The sequence below is a fragment of the Colletotrichum tamarilloi genome, assembly GCF_030869305.1.
Source record: "Colletotrichum tamarilloi strain Tom-12 chromosome Unknown Scaffold_13.1, whole genome shotgun sequence".
Lineage (NCBI taxonomy): Eukaryota > Fungi > Ascomycota > Sordariomycetes > Glomerellales > Glomerellaceae > Colletotrichum > Colletotrichum tamarilloi.
Window position 1 is genome coordinate 720,199 of NW_026849396.1, and position 19,510 is coordinate 739,708.

Genomic DNA, 19,510 nt, shown 5'->3' on the forward strand with positions numbered 1-19,510 from the left:
ATTACTTTCTTCAGGGACACATGCGGGACATTAAGTCTGGGGGAGAAGTTTAGATATTCATCTTTCTGATGGGTTTGAAAGACCTAGCGGCTAAATCTGACCTTCGAACGCCCATAGCTGCTCTTCACACAGACACCAATCTCATCTCTTCTTCTAGGTTCAGGCTGTCAAAAACATCAGTAAAACTCGTCTCAAGATTGACTTTTCCTCTCGCATGAGCGAGAACCGCACTTCAGCACCGCCGTCAGCCAGCAACCTCAATCTCCCTCAGAGCACTCCGTGCTGGCTGTCCTGCAATCTTCCCGCACAGTTCAGGCGGCGGTGGTTCCCTCGTGGCCAAGTGGTTGCGTGTTCGTCGCAGCAAAAGCACGCACAACGCTGCGCTGCGCCGGCTGACTCGAGGCCTTTTCTCGTGTCCTTCCCCCCTCTCTCCAACTTCTGTACCTTACTCGTCGCCATCACATCATGAGACGACATGCAAGACGGCTAGGTGTGGAGGGGATGGCATTGAGGCTCAGCCTCCATACTGGGCAAGGAAGGCCCCGGCACCCGCGTCTTTGGACGTCTAGAGGGACGATCCACCAGTGTGGTTACCGCTTGCCGGGTCTCCAGACTCCCTTTCTCTCCTCCAATTTCCGTCTCTTTCGGATAGTGTTCTTCGCCGCAAGGCAGCGAAGGACCCGTTCTATGTTTGTACAAGATGATTGTCCATAGACCCTAGCACGGAATGATCTCACCCTGAAACGGCCTCCGCGCCCGCCGCCAGCCCTGCTTCCTCGCTCTTCTCTTTACCTCTTTCGAGGAAGAAGACGAGAAGCGGGAATCGTTACACGCTGACGAGAGTTGGTCACTTCCGACGGCGCCGCCGAACGTTCGTCCTGTGGCGTCAATGCTCTTCCATGGATGGAGAGACAACATTGAGATGAGCTTGTTAGCTGTAGGTAAGGCAGTGATGGAGGAAGGCCTCCACTCGATCTATAAGATCGTCAGACATCCCGCCGGGCTGTTCGGATACCCAGCTCTTTCATCAACTCAATATCTATTGCCTCAGTTCCAAGACCTTCACTTTTTCTTTCTTCACAGCTGTGCTGTCGTTTCCAACAGACCCGTCTTTCGCTCAAGAAACATCTATAATCAATTCCTTTCTGTTATTACCCTTCTTTTCTTATAAACCATTTTAAACACTGAGGCAAAATGAAGTTCTCCGCCGTTCTCACTACTCTCGTCGCCGTTGCCTCGGCCGCCCCCTCCCGGGACATCTCCTCGTCTGGCAGCAAGCTCCAGAAGCGCGCCGCCGTGTTCGCGACGGCCAAGACCTTTGACGAGCTATCCATCAGCGGCAAGAATGCCGGCACCGCAAAGGAGGATGCCCTCCAGAAGCTGAGCGGTCTGCCGACGGACCTGTCCACCGTCGACAAGGCGGATCTCGCTTTCCTCAACAACGTCAACAAGATTGCCAACCAGGCCGAGCGCGGTGCCTACAATGTTGAAATCGCAAAGACGGCACCCGGCGAGGACGCCCTGGCCCTTCAGGTAAGATATCGGGATCTTCTTCTATCTATCGAAACAGGCGACTAACATGGTACTACAGCGCGCAAAGATCCAGAACAAGGTCCTCAAGCTCACGGCCACCGTCATGGGCCTGCAGGCCCAGCAGGCGCAGGGCAAGAACGTGACGGCCAAGCTGGACGAGGAGACCAAGAAGCTCAACAAGAACATTGCCGACGACGTCGCCAACGCCGGCAAGCCCGCGACCGCCCTCAAGTTCAACGCCTCCACCGACAACCCGGCCGCCAGCGAGGTGCCCAAGGACGATGCCACTGCCACGAAGGCCGGTGACGTTGTTGACCAGTCCATCAAGGCCGCCGGCGGAAACGCTGGCGCTGCCGGGGCCAAGGGTACGGGTAAGAAGGGAACCAAGACGGCGAGCAAGGCTGTTGTCGAGGCTGCTGAGGTTGCTGAGGAGGAGGACGAGGAGTAAAGGAGGGTTACCTGGTTCATAGAAGTGAGGTCCAGATTAATGTAGCCGACCAGGGGGTGGGTTGGTGCAAAACTCGTTTTGGGCTCTGGTGGCTCGCGAGGATATTCTCAATAAATGTTTAAAGCAACTTTCAACCAGTCTTCTTGCGATTCCAAGCTTGCATAGGAAAATGGCAGCGCTTTCAACATGTAGTTGGGCGTGAAGCACGTCACTTCTCACGTACTGTCGTTGCGACTTTGAAGGTCGACAACTCGTTGATTGATTCCGTCCCAGAGGCACAACTAGGTCGGCTACGAATATTCTGCAGCTGATTGTAAAGGTCTTGCTCAAAACTGCTTACGTCTGACACCGTGCCAGAAGCACCTCTTGAGTTGTCAGAGCTCTATTTTCACGTTCAACATAGAAGCAAGCCAGTAAGACTTCTGCCGAACATGAGAACAGTCCCACGACTCCCGGGCTATTGAAGTCCGAAGATGATCTACATGCCATCTGAGATCGGACGGCAGATATCGGGGATGCGTATTGTTTGGTGGATCAAATGGTTGTCACTGGGACGATACCCCACGATGTGTGATAGACTCGGCAGATCTTTCTCATCACCCAATATGTTCTAGACCACGGTCCTGTGGCATTTGCTTGGACGGTTTACATAGTGTGCACTTGCAGATACTCCATAGAAACACCCAACCCAAATAGTCACTCGTCGTGGTGATCACCGAGGATTTCGTAAGGCACATTTTCAATGCCCACCTCAGCCTACCTAATTCACTTACACGCCAGTGACCCAAAAATTGAAGTCTATCTTCTCTTCCTCCCGTGCATCTCAGGAAGAGTCAACTTTCAAATTCTGTTAGTCACGCCTCCCCCAAATTCGGCCTCTTCTACCGACGGCGATTCGCCGAAAGGCAGGGGAAGCCCACGACTAACCCCCCTGCCTCTTACACGTTTCATCGACTGTCCAGACGAAAAAAATCCCCACCATCTTACACCGCAAAACCCCAAACAGTCACATCGTCGCCGCATCTCCCGAACACATCCCTTGGACTAATCCATATTTGGACCTGTGCGTTCAAGCATTGTGACGGAGAGGCTGCCAAAATAGAGAAATGAGCCCTTTCCCTCACCCCTGTTCGTCTCATCCGTACTTGCGCTTCTTTTGGCTTCGATCCCTTTTGGGATGTTGCATGAGACGACAGGCCCTCTTCTTCTTGCTCTCTTTCCCCTTCTCTCTCCTTGAGGCTCAAGATCTCTGCTTTTTGGATACGAGCAAGCGAGGGTGAAATGTGCTCCTATTCGCTTACGGCTGGCTCAGCCGAGAAGAGGGGAGAGAGTTACCAGGCCCTCCCCATTCTTTGCCAGCATTTTGCATTAGATCTCTCATCATCTCGTCGGTAAGATCCTGGGAACCAAAATCCGAATACTTCGGTCTCCTCGCGTCGAGTTGCTCGCTTGTTTGAGAGTGGCCGGCTGAAGTCAGGAGGTGTTCGTTTTGACACATCGTGAGCCGCCTTTACGGGTTTATAGACTTGACACTCAAGAGAGGGGAAGCTTAATCGGGCCTCATGCTCCAACTCCTGAGCAGACGTATATAATAGCCATTTTCGCTCGTCCCATCTCTCCTTGACTGTCTCTGACCCCATCACCACAGTTCAGTCTCTTCTGCTTCTCTACCGCCGGCCGGACACTCTTTTTCGTCTTTCTACTGTATCCATAACTTTAAATCACAAACAGCCTCTCATTTCGTCGGTTCTTTTCTCGAGATACCCCAAGCCGAACAACACACACCCAAGCACCATGAAGTTCACTGTCCAAACCGCCCTCTTCGCCCTCACCATGGCCATCGGCGCCAGCGCCGCAGCCGTAGAGGACCCCACCTCGGCCGCAGCCCGCCGCGACGTCCTCCTGATGGAGCGCCAGGGCGCAAACGCCAACCGGCCCGTCCCCAACGGCGCCTGCTGCGTCGCCAACACGAGCTTGAAGCAGGATGTCTGCAACGTCAACGGCCAGACTGGCCGTTGTGTTCCGGACAGCATCAACAATTGTAAGACTCACTCCGAACCCCTTACATTCTAGTATGGGTCTTTTTATGTATTGCCGTTTGCTAATGAGACTCTCCGTAAATAGGCGGCTCGAGCTTGACTTGCAATGAGGACAGCAGGTTGGATTGCGACCCGAACACGCTCGAGCGTGGTCGTCCCCTTTGCCGCCGCAGACAGGGAGCGTAAAGGGGGTGTGATCTTGATGCAGACAAGATGGAGTAATCCGGGCGAACTTTGGTATTTTGTTTTTTTTTGGGTAGCATGTTCTCATTCACACTGAGATACCACTAGAATCAAAAGAGTCCAAGTTTTGCTCAAATTCGTCGGTTGATCAAAGTATAACGAAAAAGTTGCGATGGTGAACAAACTCTGGTCTTTGAGATTCGTACGCTATTCTAGACATCTAAAGCAAAAGCAGGATCGTCACGTATCAAAGATCACCGTGGCACGCTCTCGTCATCATCTACCAGTGACCGATCCCTAATCATCGAAGGGCCCGGCTGCATGTCTATCCATTTGCCTTCCGCATTCCAAATGCCAGCTTTCGTAAAATCATAGCTCTCGCTGCCTTCCATGAATCCAAAACGGAAGTATTCGTTCATGCCGAGATCGCTCTGGCGGCTCCAGAGGAAACTCGTTGGAGGTACGGGTCCATCGTCAAAGTAGGTACGGAAGCGCTCTACATCGTTGACAAGAACGCTGATGCCGTCGTAGCGCGCTCCATTGGGAGGAGTAGCCCAAGTGAAGTTGATGCTCCACATAGCTTGACCTAGGTCGATGACGGGTGGGAGAATGCTGGGCAAGACCGACCCGTGCTGAGCGTCGCCTTGGAGGGCCGCAGGTGTCTGGAGAACAGCGTCGAAGCCCCAGCGGGCGATGCCGTTGATGAAGAGACCGACTAAAATGCCCTGATAGAGCAGTGAAGGTCTGGTCTGCATACTCGTGCCCGGGAGCAAGAGTAACGCCAGGATGTAGTGGTGAATGCGGAGGCTCAGGTCTGGCAGGACAAGGCATACAATGATTCCCGCCACGAATAGGAGGTACAGCTTGAGGTATTTCAGGAGACGGCCCTCCTGTCTAAAATACCAGATTTGCTTGGCGGTGATTACCACCAAGACGATGATGATGATGGCCAACGCTGCCTTTGCTCCCGGCTGTTGGTTCAGATCATGCGCATTCAGACGCTGAATCGGAATGAAGCTGAAGGTATAGTTGGTAAGCGCACCAACCCAGCAACCACCGAGCCACAAGATCGTCTTCTCCACCTGAGCAGTAAGCCCATTGAGCGTTCGTCGAATTCCCATCTTGTCAAACATAACCCAGGCGCAGAACATCGCCGGGAGGTATTTGCCAACGATATTCGATACTAGGTCCGCAACCGAGTAGTGATTTGGGGGGTCGGAGGCAAGCCCGACATGCCAAAATATGCCAGTAAAGATTGAGAAGAAGAAGAGGGAAGGTGATGACGTGAACAGAGAGAGGACCGTCGTGAAAACAACCGAGACCGCCAACAAATTCCATCTGAGGTCTTTGGCGCGGCATTGAATGCCAGGCTCGAACGTGAACGAGAGTGGGAAGTAGGAGTCAAAGCTGATGCTGTCAATCCCATTCTTCTCCGAGCTCAAGTAGTCCTCGTTTCGCCCAACGAGGCGGACAACACCACAACCTCCATTATCGTTAGATATCACACCGGCATGGATCGCAGCGGCGCAGATGAACGAGTCACCTCGGTAAATCGGCGAGCTCGTGTTGTCGGTTTGTCCGCCGATAACAAGCGGCTGGTAGACAATCTCCTGGTCTCCGACCGCTCTTGGATTCAAGACCATGTAGCCGGCGCAGTTGGCTGAGCACCTGAAGGCAAAGCCGCTGCCATTGAACGGGCGGCAGTCCGCACCATTGAGGCCGCAATTATTTCCTCTCGTCCAGTATGCCGCACCACACCCAATCTGCGAGGGGGCTCCCCATCCTTCAACCTCAGTAGCGAATGTCTCGCTCCTCTTGACCAAGGCAAATGTGATGATCCAAATGGCGAAGTAAAGAAAAACGATGCCGACCCGGTGCTTGAATTTTCTGAGGTATCGATCAACCAACACAAGAGGGAACTCTTGAACCTGAGGAAAGATGGGCTTGATCTCATAATCGTGTGGGTTTGGCGGACCTTTGGACCATTTTGCGGTAGCCTTCACGATGCGGCGCACCGGGAATGGCACCCATCTCCAGCGCTTCCAGTGTCCTTCGTCCTGCATGAACCGGGGTGTCGATGGGCCGGAGTCGTCATCGACTTCGAGCTCGCGGCGAGGGCCATCCTCGAGCGGCGCATCGGGATGTTCTGTGGTATTTGCCCGGTTCGTAGGCTCGTCGGCCTGCTGTCGCTCCATGATGCTCAAGAGCGGTTCCTGCTCATGTCTTCGGTCATCCATAGTGGAGGAATGTACGTGGGGGCTAGGCAAGATATGTAAGGTGAGTCGTCGACGATTCAGCGGATCGGACAAGGGGCGAGACCTAAGGACCTAAGTGGTTAGGAAACCGAGGGCGGCTACGCCATGACGATCAGTCAGCAAGAGGATGGCTCGGCATTGAGGTCGGGCGAGAGGTCATACCAGAAGAGCAGTGAACCGTGGTATCAATGCGATGCTATCAAGTGACGAGGCTCTCTCGGTCGTGAAACGAATGTTTCGCTGGCCTTCCATCGAGTTGCTCACGGAGGCGACGCATTGGCTTCGGAAACTTCAGACGAAAGAACGGCAGCCTATGGGTGACAGCGCTGTGGCTGAGGGACAGCTCAGGAACCGCATTAGCCAGGTGATCCTGAAGCAGACGATCCCGCGGCACCGAAGCACCTCTGTTCCCTGTCTGACTTGGCCCTGGCAGGTGGAGCATCGGGTGGTCCTTGCTCTTGCCCGGCGTTCCGCGTGGCGACGAAGTGCAACGTCAAAAGAGGGAGTACGTACCGTGGGTGCCGCTTTAGTGGACCAGAAACGGACAGAATTGCATCCTGCTTCGGAGCTGCGGCGAGCGGGTGTCGGAGGGGCAAGCGACCCGCTGTCTCTAGCCACCGATACCCCACGCCGAGTCTCAGCCACATGACGGACCGACTCTCATACCGATCTGGTGGCGCAGTCTAGACGCCGCCCTCATCTGTTTGTCGGGAAAAAACGGCGAGTCATTTGACAGATGCGTGATTGATCTTGCGCGTTCATCTGGCTTTAAATGACAAACTGCAACTCTCTCACTTGTTCATGCTTATAATGACACTCTGGCCCCCACGTGTTTAGACTTTTTTCGTCACCGACATCGCCCTTGCAACTTTGACATGTGCTTGGAACATCAAGGTTGACTTTTTTGCAGGCTCACGATATAATTACCGCAATATCGAGAGTGAATCTCTCAATTGAGGCATCCTACGCCGCCTATATGCTTAGGGTCACTGTTGGATCAATCCCAGCCTCCAGTAATGCGGCTGATGGCGCTAGGGCTTTGTCTGGTACTGATAGTTACATAGTAGACAAACGATCCAGCTGAACCTTGCCTTCCACACTCTTTCATCTTAGACTGAGTTGGATGCAGCAACTTTCCTGGCTTCTATCGCCTTCTTTTGACCCATTTAAACTGCTGGTCAACTTGGCAACCATGTACCTCATTGGACATGGTGTCTGATAGTGGATGCTATGGACTGGACTGGGCTATCCCGTACCGACATTTCATCGCTTCGCGACGGCTGTCGGTGTGCATGTGCTACCGTCTCTTCCCTACACGTGTACGCTTCGTCGGCGGGGGACTCGTTCTTGTTGAGGAACCTCTAGCCGGTAAGGGACTTGTAGCCAAGCAAGGTACACACCTTCGCCTTCGCTTCTGTTGGCCTTGCTTTTTCCGCGTCACTCCTTCGCCTCAACTAAGTACTTGAGTGGTTGCAAGAGCTTCTCGCAACCAACTTGTCTCGTGACCTCCTTCCCTCCCAGACTCAACACTGCAGTTGTTCTGCCACATTTATTAAGGTGCCAGAGCTTAATCTGTTCCTCTACAACAGTCAACCTTTGATCTAGACTTCACTGTCTGTGACCTTTCTTCCCGTTTATTCTCTCATCGGCTTTTCTAGAGGTGATTCCTTTTTGTTTCAACCAGTCAACTTATCTTCCATATACCCCATATCAAACAACTGATAAATATGCCTATTCTCGACATCACCAAGGATATCGCCGCGCTCTTTGAGCAGCAGGCTAAGGCTACCCCAGACGCTGTGGCCCTTGAAGATGAATCACGAACCTTTACCTATGCGGAATTGGACCAAGAGACGCAGACTCTTGCCGATCAATTGCGTCGAGATTATGGAGTCGGCAGAGATAGCCTCGTTGGTGTGCTCATGAGCCGAAGCGCCGACTACGTGATCGCTTCATTGGCAGCTCTTCGCGCGGGCGGTGCTTTCCTGGTACTTGAGCTCGCATACCCCTCTGGGCTCCTGCGCGATGTCATCCAGGACGCAAAGCCCTCAGTGGTTATCACTCAAAGCGCACACGTCAACCACATCAAGGCGGAAGTGCCTATCATTGTCATTGATGAGCCCAGTAAAACGACAGTCAATGGACACGCCAATGGCGAGCTTTCCCCATTGCCTGCCAGCGATGATCTCGAACGCCTTATGTTCGTCTCATACTCTTCTGGCACCACTGGCCAACCGAAGGGCATCTGCAATCCCCACAGGGCAGCAGTGCTCTCATATGACCTCAGATTTGGTCTCAGCGATTTGCAACCGGGAGATCGTGTAGCTTGCAATGTGTTCTTCGTATGGGAGATGCTTCGCCCCTTATTGCGGGGAGCGACTGTCTTTGCTGTTCCGGACAGTGCAAGTTACGACCCATCAGCTCTTGTCAACTTACTCGAGTCTCGGCAAATCACAGACACGCTCATGACACCTACCCTTCTGGCAACCGTCTTGTCTCGTCACCCTGACTTGAGCAAGCGCCTGCCCAAGCTACGGTCTCTCTGGTTGAACGGCGAGGTAGTCACAACTGACCTCTGCCGCAGGGGAATGAAGGCCCTACCCGAAACCAGGTTCCTCAATGTCTACAGCGCTTGCGAGACCCACGAGGTCGCAGCCGGTGATATCAGCACATTCATTGACTTTGAAGCCCGTGTCTGCCCAGTTGGCCCACCGATGAACCCAGAAAACATCTACATCATGGACGAAGACGGTAACAGGGTTGGCAACAATATCAGCGGAGAGCTCTATGTGGGCGGCGACCTCCTGGCGCGGGGTTACCTCAACCTGCCAGAGACAACAGCTAAGGCATTCCACCCGGATCCCTTTGTCAACAAGGAAGGTGCACGCATGTACCGTACTGGAGATCTCGCTAGAGTCCTTCCCTCCGGTCTTCTGGAGATCACTGGTCGAGCAGGCGGTATGATCAAGACCCGTGGCTACACCGTTCAGCCAGGTGCTGTCGAAAACGCCATTGTGAAGCACTTGGCTGTGAGTGACTGCGCTGTCTCCTCTCACGGAGAAGGCCTTGAAAGACAACTTGTTGCCTATATCGTTCGCGACAACGATGACAAGCGGGGCCGAGGAGATGTGGTCATTGACGAGTCTGGATACAGCCCTGCAGCTAGACGTGTCCTTGGAGAGCATCTTGCTCTGTACATGCTTCCAACTTACTGGGTCGAGCTTGAACAACTCCCTACTCACGGCGTCTCCGGCAAGACTGATCTGAAGGCCCTGCCGCCGCCGCCAAGCCCGAAGCTTGCAGTCAATGGCGAAAAGGAGCAAAACACCAAGGTCAAGATCGAAACCGTCAAGAAGCTGTGGGCGGCTGCCCTCAACATGCCTGATAGTGCCATCACAGAGGAGCACGACTTCTTCGATATTGGTGGCCACTCCCTTGTTCTCGCAGACCTAGCAAACAGATTCGCGAAGGAGTTTGGATTCCCGGTTCCGCTGGCACCTCTTGCGGGTACGCCAACACTGCAAGGACACCTGCAAGCGATTTGCGATGCTCGTGATGGTCACACGGCGGCTGTTCAAGCGGACCTCCCAGCCGTCCTTCGTGCTGATTCCATTCTGCCTGACGACATCCAGTCCAACGGCACTCCTATGCGGCGTCTGAATGATGCTAATACCGTGCTCTTAACCGGTGCAACTGGATACCTCGGTGCCTTCCTTCTCAAGTATCTTGTGGAGACCACCTCGGCACACATTATCTGCCTCGTCCGCTTCACGGATCCTACCGATGAGATGCGTGCTGCTGGAATGGCTAGAATCCGAAAGAACCTGATTGATCTTGGCATCTGGGAAGACTCCTTACTCGACAGAATGGAGGTTCTGCCCGGAAACTTATCGCGAGAGCACCTCGGTCTTGCCCCAGAGGTTTATGATGACATCGTTTCCCGTGTTGAGGTCATCATTCATGCTGCTGCGACTGTCAACCTGGTTTATCCCTATGCTGCACTGAGAAGCCCCAATGTCGGAGGCACAAGAGAAATCCTACGCCTGGCGTCAAAGAGCGGTGCCACCCTTCACCACGTTTCCACAAACGGTGTTTTGACACCATCTGTTGCAGGCCACTCTGAAGACGCCATGGTTGACATTGACGATGTTCCCGACAAGCTGATCGACGGATATGGACAGACGAAGTGGGTGGCTGAGAAGCTGGTCTATGAGGCCGCTCGTCGAGGTATGCCGTGTAAGGTTTACCGCCCTGGTACGATCAGTGGTCATAGCAAGACAGGCTCATGTAACGCATGGGATCTTCTGAACGCCCTGATTGTCGAGTCGTTACACCTCAAGACGGCGCCGTATGTTGACCAATGGTTCGCCGAAATGACGCCTGTCGATTTCGTCAGCGCAGCTATCACGACTCTCGCCAACCACACCGACTCTGAGCAGTTGGTCTACCACCTTGGTGACCCCAACCCAGTGTCTGCGAACTACATCTTCGACAGCCTGAATGAGCTCGGTTTCCCGACCGAGCGCGTGCCCTGGGACGATTGGGTGGAGTTGTGGACCAAGAAGCGAGGTTTCGGCACTGCAGGCGACGTCCCTTTCACCGTTGACATCCTCCGTGGTGGTATGCCTACCGCAGAGACTCTCAAGGCTGTGACCGTCCTCAAGGACGAGGCTACGGCTCCCGCTTTGCTCAAGTACAACCTGCCTCGCCCCAAGATCGATACTGATCTACTTGAGACCTACACTCGACACTTCTGCGCGAGAGGCTGGCTCTCTCGACCTCCGCGCCGAGCAAACGCTAACGGAGCTACATCCCGCGTCAACAAGGGTCGTCTGGCTGGTAAGGTCGCCGTCATCACTGGTGCCTCTTCCGGCATCGGTGCAGCTGTTGCAGCTGGGCTGGCTAAGGAGGGCGCCCATGTCGCTCTTGCGGCAAGACGAACGGAAGCCCTGGAAGGTGTCAAGGCCAAGCTTGCTGGCACTGGCGGCAAGGTCCTCATTCACAAGACGGATGTGACGAAGAAGGAAGACGTTGAGTCGCTCATGCAGGCGGCAGCTGACAAGCTTGGACCGGTCGACATTCTGGTCAGCTGCGCCGGTGTCATGTACTTCACCATGATGGCGAACAACCAGACTGACGAGTGGGAGCGCACTGTCGATGTCAATTGCAAGGGTCTCTTGCACTGCTTGTCGTCTACGGTCCCTGGCATGCTAGGCCGAGGAAAGGGTCACATTGTAGCCATCTCGTCCGACGCTGGCCGCAAGGTCTTCCCCGGCCTGGGTGTTTACTCTGCTAGCAAGTTCTTTGTGGAAGCAACTCTGCAGAGCCTGCGACTCGAGACGGCCGGTACGGGTCTCCGCGTCACATCTATTCAACCTGGCAACACGGCCACAGAGCTGCTGGGTATCTCTACAGACGCTGAGGCTATCAAGAAGTACGGCGAGCCTACTGGTGCCAAGGTCCTGGACGCCGAGGATGTAGCTTCTTCGATTGTGTACGCTCTGTGTCAGCCAGAACATGTTGCTGTCAACGAGGTGCTCATTGAGCCTAGAGATGAGCCTATTTGATCATCTTGGATCATCATTTGGAAGATAGATGGGAGGATAGAGGGGGTAGGCTTGCTATTTTATGGTATATAATTGTGTTCCACGATCTGAATAATACATCAAATCGAATTTCAAATGCCTTCATGAATTCATTACACTTGTTGGCCATATGTAATCGAATTGTCCTGTAGCTGTCGAGGCACAATTCCTTAGGCTAATGGACGCAGAGTGGCAGATTCGCCTCAACTATTCCATCGAAAGCCTGCCGACCATTGAATTGTTACTTCTTTCCAAACTTTCAACCTGAAAATCGTTCAATATTGCATCAGCTACGGCATATGTACGTCATTCCCCAAGCCTCCGAAGCATCCCGATAGCCGTACCGACCAGCGCGGCGGTACCGAATGTGAGTGAAATGTTGAAGGCAGTGTGCAAAAGCAGCAACAACGCTACTCTCCGTTAGGTCTCCATACATTCATACGGGTACACTCCAAGATGCTTTGGCCATGGGGTGATCGGATCAAAACATGGGATTTGACGATTGGCTAAAATTGAAATGCATCTGCGCTGCCCAGAAACCCCTGCAGCGTCTCCCCCATCGGGACCCCGCCGCAATCACTTGGCCCGGGGGCCGGGGCACCTGCTTCCCGCCAGATCCACCGTCCCACAGATTCCGAGAGGGAAGGAGTGCAAGCCAGGGATCAAGCCACAATCAGACGGTAAAGTGTGGCTTTTACAATGCTGTGGCTGCTCTTTTCCTTTTCACACCATTTACGCTAGAACGACCGCTAACCCTCGACATGCTGATATGGTGAAAGTGAGCGAGTGACAACCAACGAGTGCCATTTGAGAAACTTTGTTTTTGTTAATATACCTCACAAGTTGCAAGGATTTCTTTGTGAGCCCGACAATCGACTACAACGGAAGTCTGCGGCACCAGGGTTGACTCACACACAGCTGGAAGGGTCGCCGATGTGTCAAGATGAGTGATGCGGAAAAAGTCGACGGGGCAGAAGGCATGATTTTCGAAATTCTAAAAAAGTCCTTGGATGGCACAACTGCAGCTCGTCTCGGGAAACTGAGCGTTCCCAAGCGGAAACCCATCGATACACCAAATTACTATGCCGTCGCTTCGAGGGGTGTACTTCCTCATGTCACCCCGGATAATTTGAAGAAACATGCGCCCTTCAGCGGAGCGTATATGGCGCTCGAGGACTGTAAGCAGTTTAATCTAATCAATCTGTCCTAACCTGTCTATCGTGGCGCGAAGCTAACTATCGACCAAAGTCATTGAGAAGAAGAACCCTTCAGCGCTTTCAATACCCTCGCCAGAAAAGAAGCCACTCCATACCTTTTCTTGCCTGCCCGAAAGCATAGCTACGGTTCTTGCTGCCAGGAGAAACCCAGCGGTTAAGACTCCCGTGGGCAATGGCGCAAAGTTCGTGGCCATCTTCACCTCGACCGGCTTCAGGAACCTCTCCACCGACGAGTACTGTGCGGCTGTCGAGACGCTGAAGCCTGACATCGCCATCGGCCCCGCTGATCTGTTTCACACGAGCACGATGCCGGCCTCAAAGAAGCTTGTTCGCATGGCTGAGCGGACCGAGGAATGGACCGATGTGTTTTTGACGGCCAATAGGCGCGAACTTTTCAAGGCGTCTGGGGTCTCGGTGTTTGCGCCTGTTCTTGCGGTGCCGTACACCGTGCAGTGGGAGTATCTTCGCCACCTAGCAGACGAGGTCGTCGACTCGCTTTCGGGACTTGCTCTCTACGATGTTGATATCTTGCCCGATATTGAGGACCACCACAAATCCCTGGATTCTCTTCCTCGTCTGTCATTGCACATTCCCGAGACACCACAAGCTATTCTCCGACAGATTTCCCTAGGAGTCGATATTTGCACGATACCATTCATCAACGCCATCTCCGACGCAGGTGTAGCGCTGTCCTTCACTTTCCCTCCACCTGAAAATCAAGGCAATGCTACCAAGCCTCTCGGCGACGACATGTGGGCTCCCGAAAACGAGGTGGCCATGGAACCCCTTTCCCAAGGCTGCAAGTGCTACGCCTGCACGACACACCACAGGGCCTTCCTCCACCACCTCTTGAACGCCAAGGAGATGCTCGGCTGGACGCTACTACAGATTCACAACCACCAGGTGATGGCCGACTTCTTCGCCGGAATCCGAGCGACCCTCGCAAAGGGCGCCGCTGAGTTTGAGGAGCAGTCGCAGCGCTTCGTCGCGGCGTACGAAGCGGAGCTGCCGCAGGGCACGGGGACGAGACCGAGGGCGAGAGGCTACCACTTCAAGGGCGAGGCGAATCCTAGCAGAATCAACCCGCCAGCTTGGGTTGACTACGCTGCGGACGGTGAGGGCGTCGCAGCCAAGGCAAACGGGGCGGCGGTAGCAGCGGAGGGTACGGAAACGCCGCTTGTGCCCGATCTGGGTTCGCTGGAACTTGAGGAGAAGGGGTTCGCTGAGGTCGCTGGCAAGAAGTAGTAGTCCGAGACAACGGACATTGTTCGCCTACGAAGGGCCCGATGAATGATTAGGAGCCATAGTGGTTATCACTCACAAAGCCAGCGAAATGGAGAGGCCTTAGTAGTGTCGAAATCACTAATCAAGCCACTTTACACAAGACGAATTTCTTCTTCATCGGCCTCCCCTCTGTGTACCTCTCGAAAGTCAACAGCAGCTAAAACTATCGAGATAGGAACGCTGCTATCATCCAACACTCCAACATCAGACTTGTCACACGCCCCAGCTATTCCGTCTAAACGGGCTGCAATGCCTGGTATTTCGTTCCTGTCACCTTGAATCTGCTGGAAGCCTGGCTGTTCATTCTCCTAATGAATTTACCACGGTGAGAGAAGCGGTACGCAAGCCACTTGAGGCTGCTCCTTGAGATATTGCAAAATCTCCTTTCATGCCAATGCCAATGCCGGTGCTTGGTCATTTGTCACTCAATGCGAATCCGCGTCGTCCAACATCTACAACATTTTTAACACAAAGCAAAACCCTGAAATTGCGTTAAGCGACTTTGGCTTATGTACATCAACCCCGTTCTTCCGCAACTCATTGCCTCTCAACTGCCTTGGGCTCCCACGCACGAATCTTCGGTTTGACTCTGCACCAATTGTCAGCATTCCATCCTCAATTTCAAGTGATGACACTTCCACTTACGTGTTGTATGGCTTGTAGGCTCCCGGGGTAGCCGTGAAGTTGGGAAGCACGTGTGGCACTTCCCACTTGCGAGTCTTGGTCTGGAGAAGGGCGTCCTCGGTGGGCGGCTTGTCGACCATGTATCCCAACCAAGCGTGCCAGCCAGGCTCGACCTGCGCCGAGTCGTAGTCGTGCACCTTGAAGTCCACCCAGCGCGTACGCACTATTTGTTGCTTGTTAGCCCCACGGTCCTTCATTGTCCATTTGCTGGCGCTGTTCGCTTGGGGGTTCCATACGGGGGAGTTCGTCGTTGTTCTCGAAGTACTTATTGCCGGCCTTATCCTCGCCTACAAGACGACCATGCTTGGTGTCACCGATGTACTATTCTCGAGCGTTAGAGGGGCAATTGCAATCGGGGGGTTCGGGAGGCCATGTACCAGCAATTGGCGGAAATAGTTCTAGGAGCGAAAGTTAGCGATGGCAGCGACAACGTTTGAACCAGGAGGATACATGCCTTGATTCCAACCTTGCGCAGGTTGGCGATTGTTCTTCCGGGGGTCGACATGGTGGCGGCTGGTCAATTGACCTCAAGAAGCTATTGATTGCTGTCGACGATGTGATTGAAGACCTGACGTTTGGGAAGGTTGAGCGACGCTGGTGCCAGAGTGGAGCTCTGGATTACATAAACTCAAAGGCAATTGGTCTCTGGACTCCCTGGCGCTCACGGCAACCCCCGCCGCCAATGACAGAGCTTCATGCACGCACCTTTGTCCCCAGAACTTTGGAACCTCGAAAGCTCTCCGTCTTTGGATGAACTTTTTTGGGAAGAGTACCTACTAGACATCCAGACGTGGCGGTGGAATACCAAACGACGAATACGACATGATTGTCCGTGGCGTGTCGCGGTGCTCTACCAAGCTTAAGCTCCCATTTGCCCGAACGAACATTACACGCGCTCAACCGCAATGCCGACAATTCGCGACGCCTGCCGCTGGTACCCCAACGGCTTCAAGCTCCGGTAGCGCAGCTGGCATGCTTGCGCCGTTCGCGAACGAACTCGATAGGATCGCACCTTCTTTCAGCATCAACGGCTCCCAGATTAAGATTATCAGAACGCCGGCCGATTTCTACGAGACATTAAAGGTGTGCATTACGAACACGCGCAGCACTGGCTATGGGTTTGGGGACTAACACGGGGTGTACATTAGGAGCGGATACGGAATGCAAAGAAGAGGATCTTCCTGTCAACGTTATACATCGGAAAGACAGAGAAAGAGTTGGTCAGTTTATATTGCACGCGCATGGGTTGGAACAGGTTCTGACGGTGGTCATGTCCAGATTGCGACCCTACACGAAGCTCTGCGAAACAACCCTGAGCTGAAGCTAAGCATTCTGACGGACGCCCTACGAGGCACGCGAGAGGAGCCGAATCCGTCATGCGCATCACTTCTCGCACCACTCGTATCGGAGTTTGGCCCAGATAGAGTGGAAATCCGCATGTACCACACACCAAACCTGACGGGGTTGAGGAAGAAGTACATACCAAAGCGCATCAACGAGGGCTGGGGCCTACAACACATGAAGCTATATGGCGTTGATGACGAAATTATTCTCTCTGGGTATGGAGCTGCTGCAAGGATTTCCGAGTTGGGACTGAGACTAACAACCATGTAGGGCGAACCTCTCATCAGACTACTTCACGAACCGACAAGATCGTTACCACCTCTTTTCCTCCAAGGAGGTGACCGACTACTTCTGGAACATCCACCAGGGCGTATCCTCTTTCAGTTTTCTCGTTGAGCCTTCGCAAGAACCTGCTGGCTTCGCCCTGACCTGGCCTAAGTCTAACCCCGCGCCGTCTCCCCTTAAAGAGCCGAAGCAGTTCATCGGCACCACGACTCCTGCCCTCAATGCTCTGATTTCGCCCACGCAAGCAGCCTCTGCGGATGTGGGCAAAGACACCAAGGTCTACATGCTTTCCCAACTCACACAGCTCATGAGCCCAAACACCTCTACAGAGCTTCCTGCCGTCACTCATGTACTATCAACACTTGGGAAGCCCGAGTACGCCGGCTCGTCGTGGACCTTTACCGCAGGTTACTTCAACCCTGCGCCGTCACTGACCAAGCTCCTGCTGTCGACGGCATCACAAAGCAATGTCGTCATCACCGCCTCTCAGCAGGCAAACGGTTTCTACCAATCCCCAGGCGTGTCTGGACTCTTGCCAGGCGCCTACACTCTTCTCGCGCGCCGTTTCGTCCGCGCCGTCCACGAACGCAAGCTCGACGACTCAATCGCTCTTAAAGAGTGGCGCAGGGGAACGATCGGCGAGCCCGGCGGCTGGACATACCATGCTAAGGGCCTCTGGATCACACTGCCGGGAGAACAAAACCCATCAATTAGTATTGTGGGAAGTTCCAACTATACCAAACGCAGCTATACCCACGATCTTGAGGCTGGTGCCATGATCCTCACAAAGGATGAAGACCTCAAGAAGCGCCTCGGCGAGGAGCAGACGTGGCTCCAAGATCACGCAGAGCGAGTAACCCGTGAGGACTTTTCCAAAAATGAGAGGCGGGTTGGCATCCAGGTGAGGATAGCCATGTGGATCGCCCAGGCCGTGGGCGGTGCCTTGTAAACTTTCGACCGTGTAAGATAGATAGACTTGGGGCTACTTGGACTCTGTTGGCGGAAGTCTGTCGTGAGAGCTCTTGTGTACGACCTGCATAATAAAGATACCCATGCCTTTGATCGTCAGTTGTCAACTGTTGTGTTAAAGAGTTGAATCACTTGTTGAAAGCTGCGGCAAACTCGTGCGTCCCGAAGAACATCGTGAGCAGTGAAAATGACAGAATCAATAACTAGGGAAGAAACAAAGCTGCCTTAAGTTAGGGAGAATCAGAAGAACGAGCCACTTATGTGGATAGATGCGTAAGAAAAACAAAAGTTTCCGAAACCGAGAATCGAACTCGGGGCTATGCCTAACCTCTCACAGAGATGAGAGGGCATCATGTTGGCCACTACACCATATCGGATGTTGTTAAGAAACGTCGCCGATATTGGGCTTGTGTAGCTAGTCAGTTAGTTGAGCTCGTCAGAGCCCGGATTTTACAGCGATGTTCCAGTGCTTCGACGCCTCAACAGCCAAACTTCCAGGGCCCTACAGCGCTGTAGCACCTAAAACCCAAGCACGCCCCCAAATCCCGCGCCGCCGCGCAGGGCAGCGATCGAATCGGAAAAACTGGATTTGCAATTATTCCGCAAACCGCAGCGATTGGTTCATTTGGCCGTGCACTCGGCGGGTACGCGGACCTCCCACACACCTTGCAGCCCGTCACCACCGGGGGAAGCTTCACATCGTATCTCGAATTGTCACGGCCCAATCCAATCGAACTACTCACCCCAATTCTACGTCCCGGCGGACAAAGCGGCCCACCTTCGTCAATCGACTTACCAACACTCACCCTCGAGACGAAACACACATATTCACCGCGACAATGGTTGGCAGGGTCCTCTTCTGGAGTGGCTTCGGTGCGTGATACCTCCCTCCCCCCTTCATCAGGCGACGATAATCTACGGAATGGATCTCCCGGTTGCCATGGAGGCCAATTGGTTGGGATTCACGAGAGAATAGTCACAAGCTCCTTTTTCGCCACTGAAAATACGGGAAACTTCAAGACGTAGTCCACTAACATTCGACGTTCAACCCAACAGGCTTCGCCGTCCGCTTCTGGCAAATGGGCATTGAAATGCGCCCCTTCTTCAACAAGGAGTCCCTCTGGGTTTACCCGGTCTACATGCTCGGCGGTGGCAGCTTTGGCTACTGGCTACAGGGCGTCGACGAGAGGCAGTCGTCCATCCTCAGCGAGCGCAAGTCCATCCTGCTCGAGAAGCGCGCGAGGGCGGCGGCGCGCAAGGAGGCGGAGCAGTCATAGACGACTACGAAATTTCAAGAGTGGACGAAAATCATCGACAAAAGAGAGAGACAGAGAGAGGGGGGGCAGAGACCAGACCCAAAGGCTTTCTGGCGGAGACAAGCTTTGTGACGCCCGTCTGAGTGAGGAAGAGGCAGATGGGGACCGGTCAATTCGGGTGTCGATTCGGGGCCTCGAGGAATCATTCTCGTTCTAGAGGGGGAACTGGGATTGCGCGGGAACTGATTAGGACGCCAATTGGGAAATCCCTTCAGAGTCCCTTTGTATATGTTACGTAGAAAGAAGGGGAGGCTTAATTGACGCCGTAAAAGTCATTGTTATTTACAGTGCCATCCCTAAGGCATCCCTATCATCAAGCTGGGCCTAGGTCGTGCTTCAGAACTGCTTCTCATACTTAATTGATCTAT

At 53.6% G+C, this 19,510-nt stretch overlaps 9 protein-coding genes across 9 annotated transcripts; 7 read left to right on the top strand and 2 right to left on the bottom strand.

Moving 5' to 3' along the window:
* Nucleotides 1-1,194: 1,194 nt before the first annotated feature.
* Nucleotides 1,195-1,981, top strand: CTAM01_05352 (uncharacterized protein; the record flags this gene model as incomplete). Its single annotated transcript, XM_060521382.1, has 2 exons — nucleotides 1,195-1,533; nucleotides 1,592-1,981. The coding sequence occupies 2 exons, from the start codon at nucleotides 1,195-1,197 to the stop codon at nucleotides 1,979-1,981; spliced, it is 729 nt and encodes a 242-aa protein (XP_060384188.1).
* Nucleotides 1,982-3,775: 1,794 nt separating this feature from the next.
* CTAM01_05353 (uncharacterized protein) lies at nucleotides 3,776-4,206 on the top strand (the record flags this gene model as incomplete). Its single annotated transcript, XM_060521383.1, has 2 exons — nucleotides 3,776-4,022; nucleotides 4,106-4,206. The coding sequence occupies 2 exons, from the start codon at nucleotides 3,776-3,778 to the stop codon at nucleotides 4,204-4,206; spliced, it is 348 nt and encodes a 115-aa protein (XP_060384189.1).
* Nucleotides 4,207-4,457: 251 nt separating this feature from the next.
* CTAM01_05354 (LCCL domain-containing protein) lies at nucleotides 4,458-6,440 on the bottom strand (the record flags this gene model as incomplete). The annotated part of the gene is made up of 1 exon (XM_060521384.1): nucleotides 4,458-6,440. The coding sequence occupies one exon, from the start codon at nucleotides 6,438-6,440 to the stop codon at nucleotides 4,458-4,460; it is 1,983 nt and encodes a 660-aa protein (XP_060384190.1).
* A 211-nt stretch (nucleotides 6,441-6,651) lies between these two features.
* CTAM01_05355 (uncharacterized protein) lies at nucleotides 6,652-7,107 on the top strand (the record flags this gene model as incomplete). Its single annotated transcript, XM_060521385.1, has 1 exon — nucleotides 6,652-7,107. The coding sequence occupies one exon, from the start codon at nucleotides 6,652-6,654 to the stop codon at nucleotides 7,105-7,107; it is 456 nt and encodes a 151-aa protein (XP_060384191.1).
* Nucleotides 7,108-8,185: 1,078 nt separating this feature from the next.
* On the top strand, nucleotides 8,186-12,025 carry CTAM01_05356 (AMP-binding enzyme; the record flags this gene model as incomplete). The annotated part of the gene is made up of 1 exon (XM_060521386.1): nucleotides 8,186-12,025. One exon carries the CDS (start codon nucleotides 8,186-8,188, stop codon nucleotides 12,023-12,025), a length of 3,840 nt encoding a protein of 1,279 aa, XP_060384192.1.
* Nucleotides 12,026-12,986: 961 nt separating this feature from the next.
* On the top strand, nucleotides 12,987-14,505 carry CTAM01_05357 (tRNA-guanine transglycosylase; the record flags this gene model as incomplete). The annotated part of the gene is made up of 2 exons (XM_060521387.1): nucleotides 12,987-13,221; nucleotides 13,292-14,505. The coding sequence occupies 2 exons, from the start codon at nucleotides 12,987-12,989 to the stop codon at nucleotides 14,503-14,505; spliced, it is 1,449 nt and encodes a 482-aa protein (XP_060384193.1).
* Nucleotides 14,506-15,081: 576 nt separating this feature from the next.
* Nucleotides 15,082-15,733, bottom strand: CTAM01_05358 (NADH ubiquinone oxidoreductase subunit NDUFA12; the record flags this gene model as incomplete). The annotated part of the gene is made up of 5 exons (XM_060521388.1): nucleotides 15,082-15,133; nucleotides 15,190-15,391; nucleotides 15,465-15,549; nucleotides 15,606-15,626; nucleotides 15,695-15,733. 5 exons carry the CDS (start codon nucleotides 15,731-15,733, stop codon nucleotides 15,082-15,084), a joined length of 399 nt encoding a protein of 132 aa, XP_060384194.1.
* A 317-nt stretch (nucleotides 15,734-16,050) lies between these two features.
* On the top strand, nucleotides 16,051-17,806 carry CTAM01_05359 (uncharacterized protein; the record flags this gene model as incomplete). The annotated part of the gene is made up of 4 exons (XM_060521389.1): nucleotides 16,051-16,311; nucleotides 16,377-16,448; nucleotides 16,507-16,787; nucleotides 16,843-17,806. The coding sequence occupies 4 exons, from the start codon at nucleotides 16,051-16,053 to the stop codon at nucleotides 17,804-17,806; spliced, it is 1,578 nt and encodes a 525-aa protein (XP_060384195.1).
* Nucleotides 17,807-18,665: 859 nt separating this feature from the next.
* CTAM01_05360 (NADH2 dehydrogenase subunit 14K) lies at nucleotides 18,666-19,103 on the top strand (the record flags this gene model as incomplete). The annotated part of the gene is made up of 2 exons (XM_060521390.1): nucleotides 18,666-18,699; nucleotides 18,883-19,103. The coding sequence occupies 2 exons, from the start codon at nucleotides 18,666-18,668 to the stop codon at nucleotides 19,101-19,103; spliced, it is 255 nt and encodes an 84-aa protein (XP_060384196.1).
* Nucleotides 19,104-19,510: the final 407 nt, after the last annotated feature.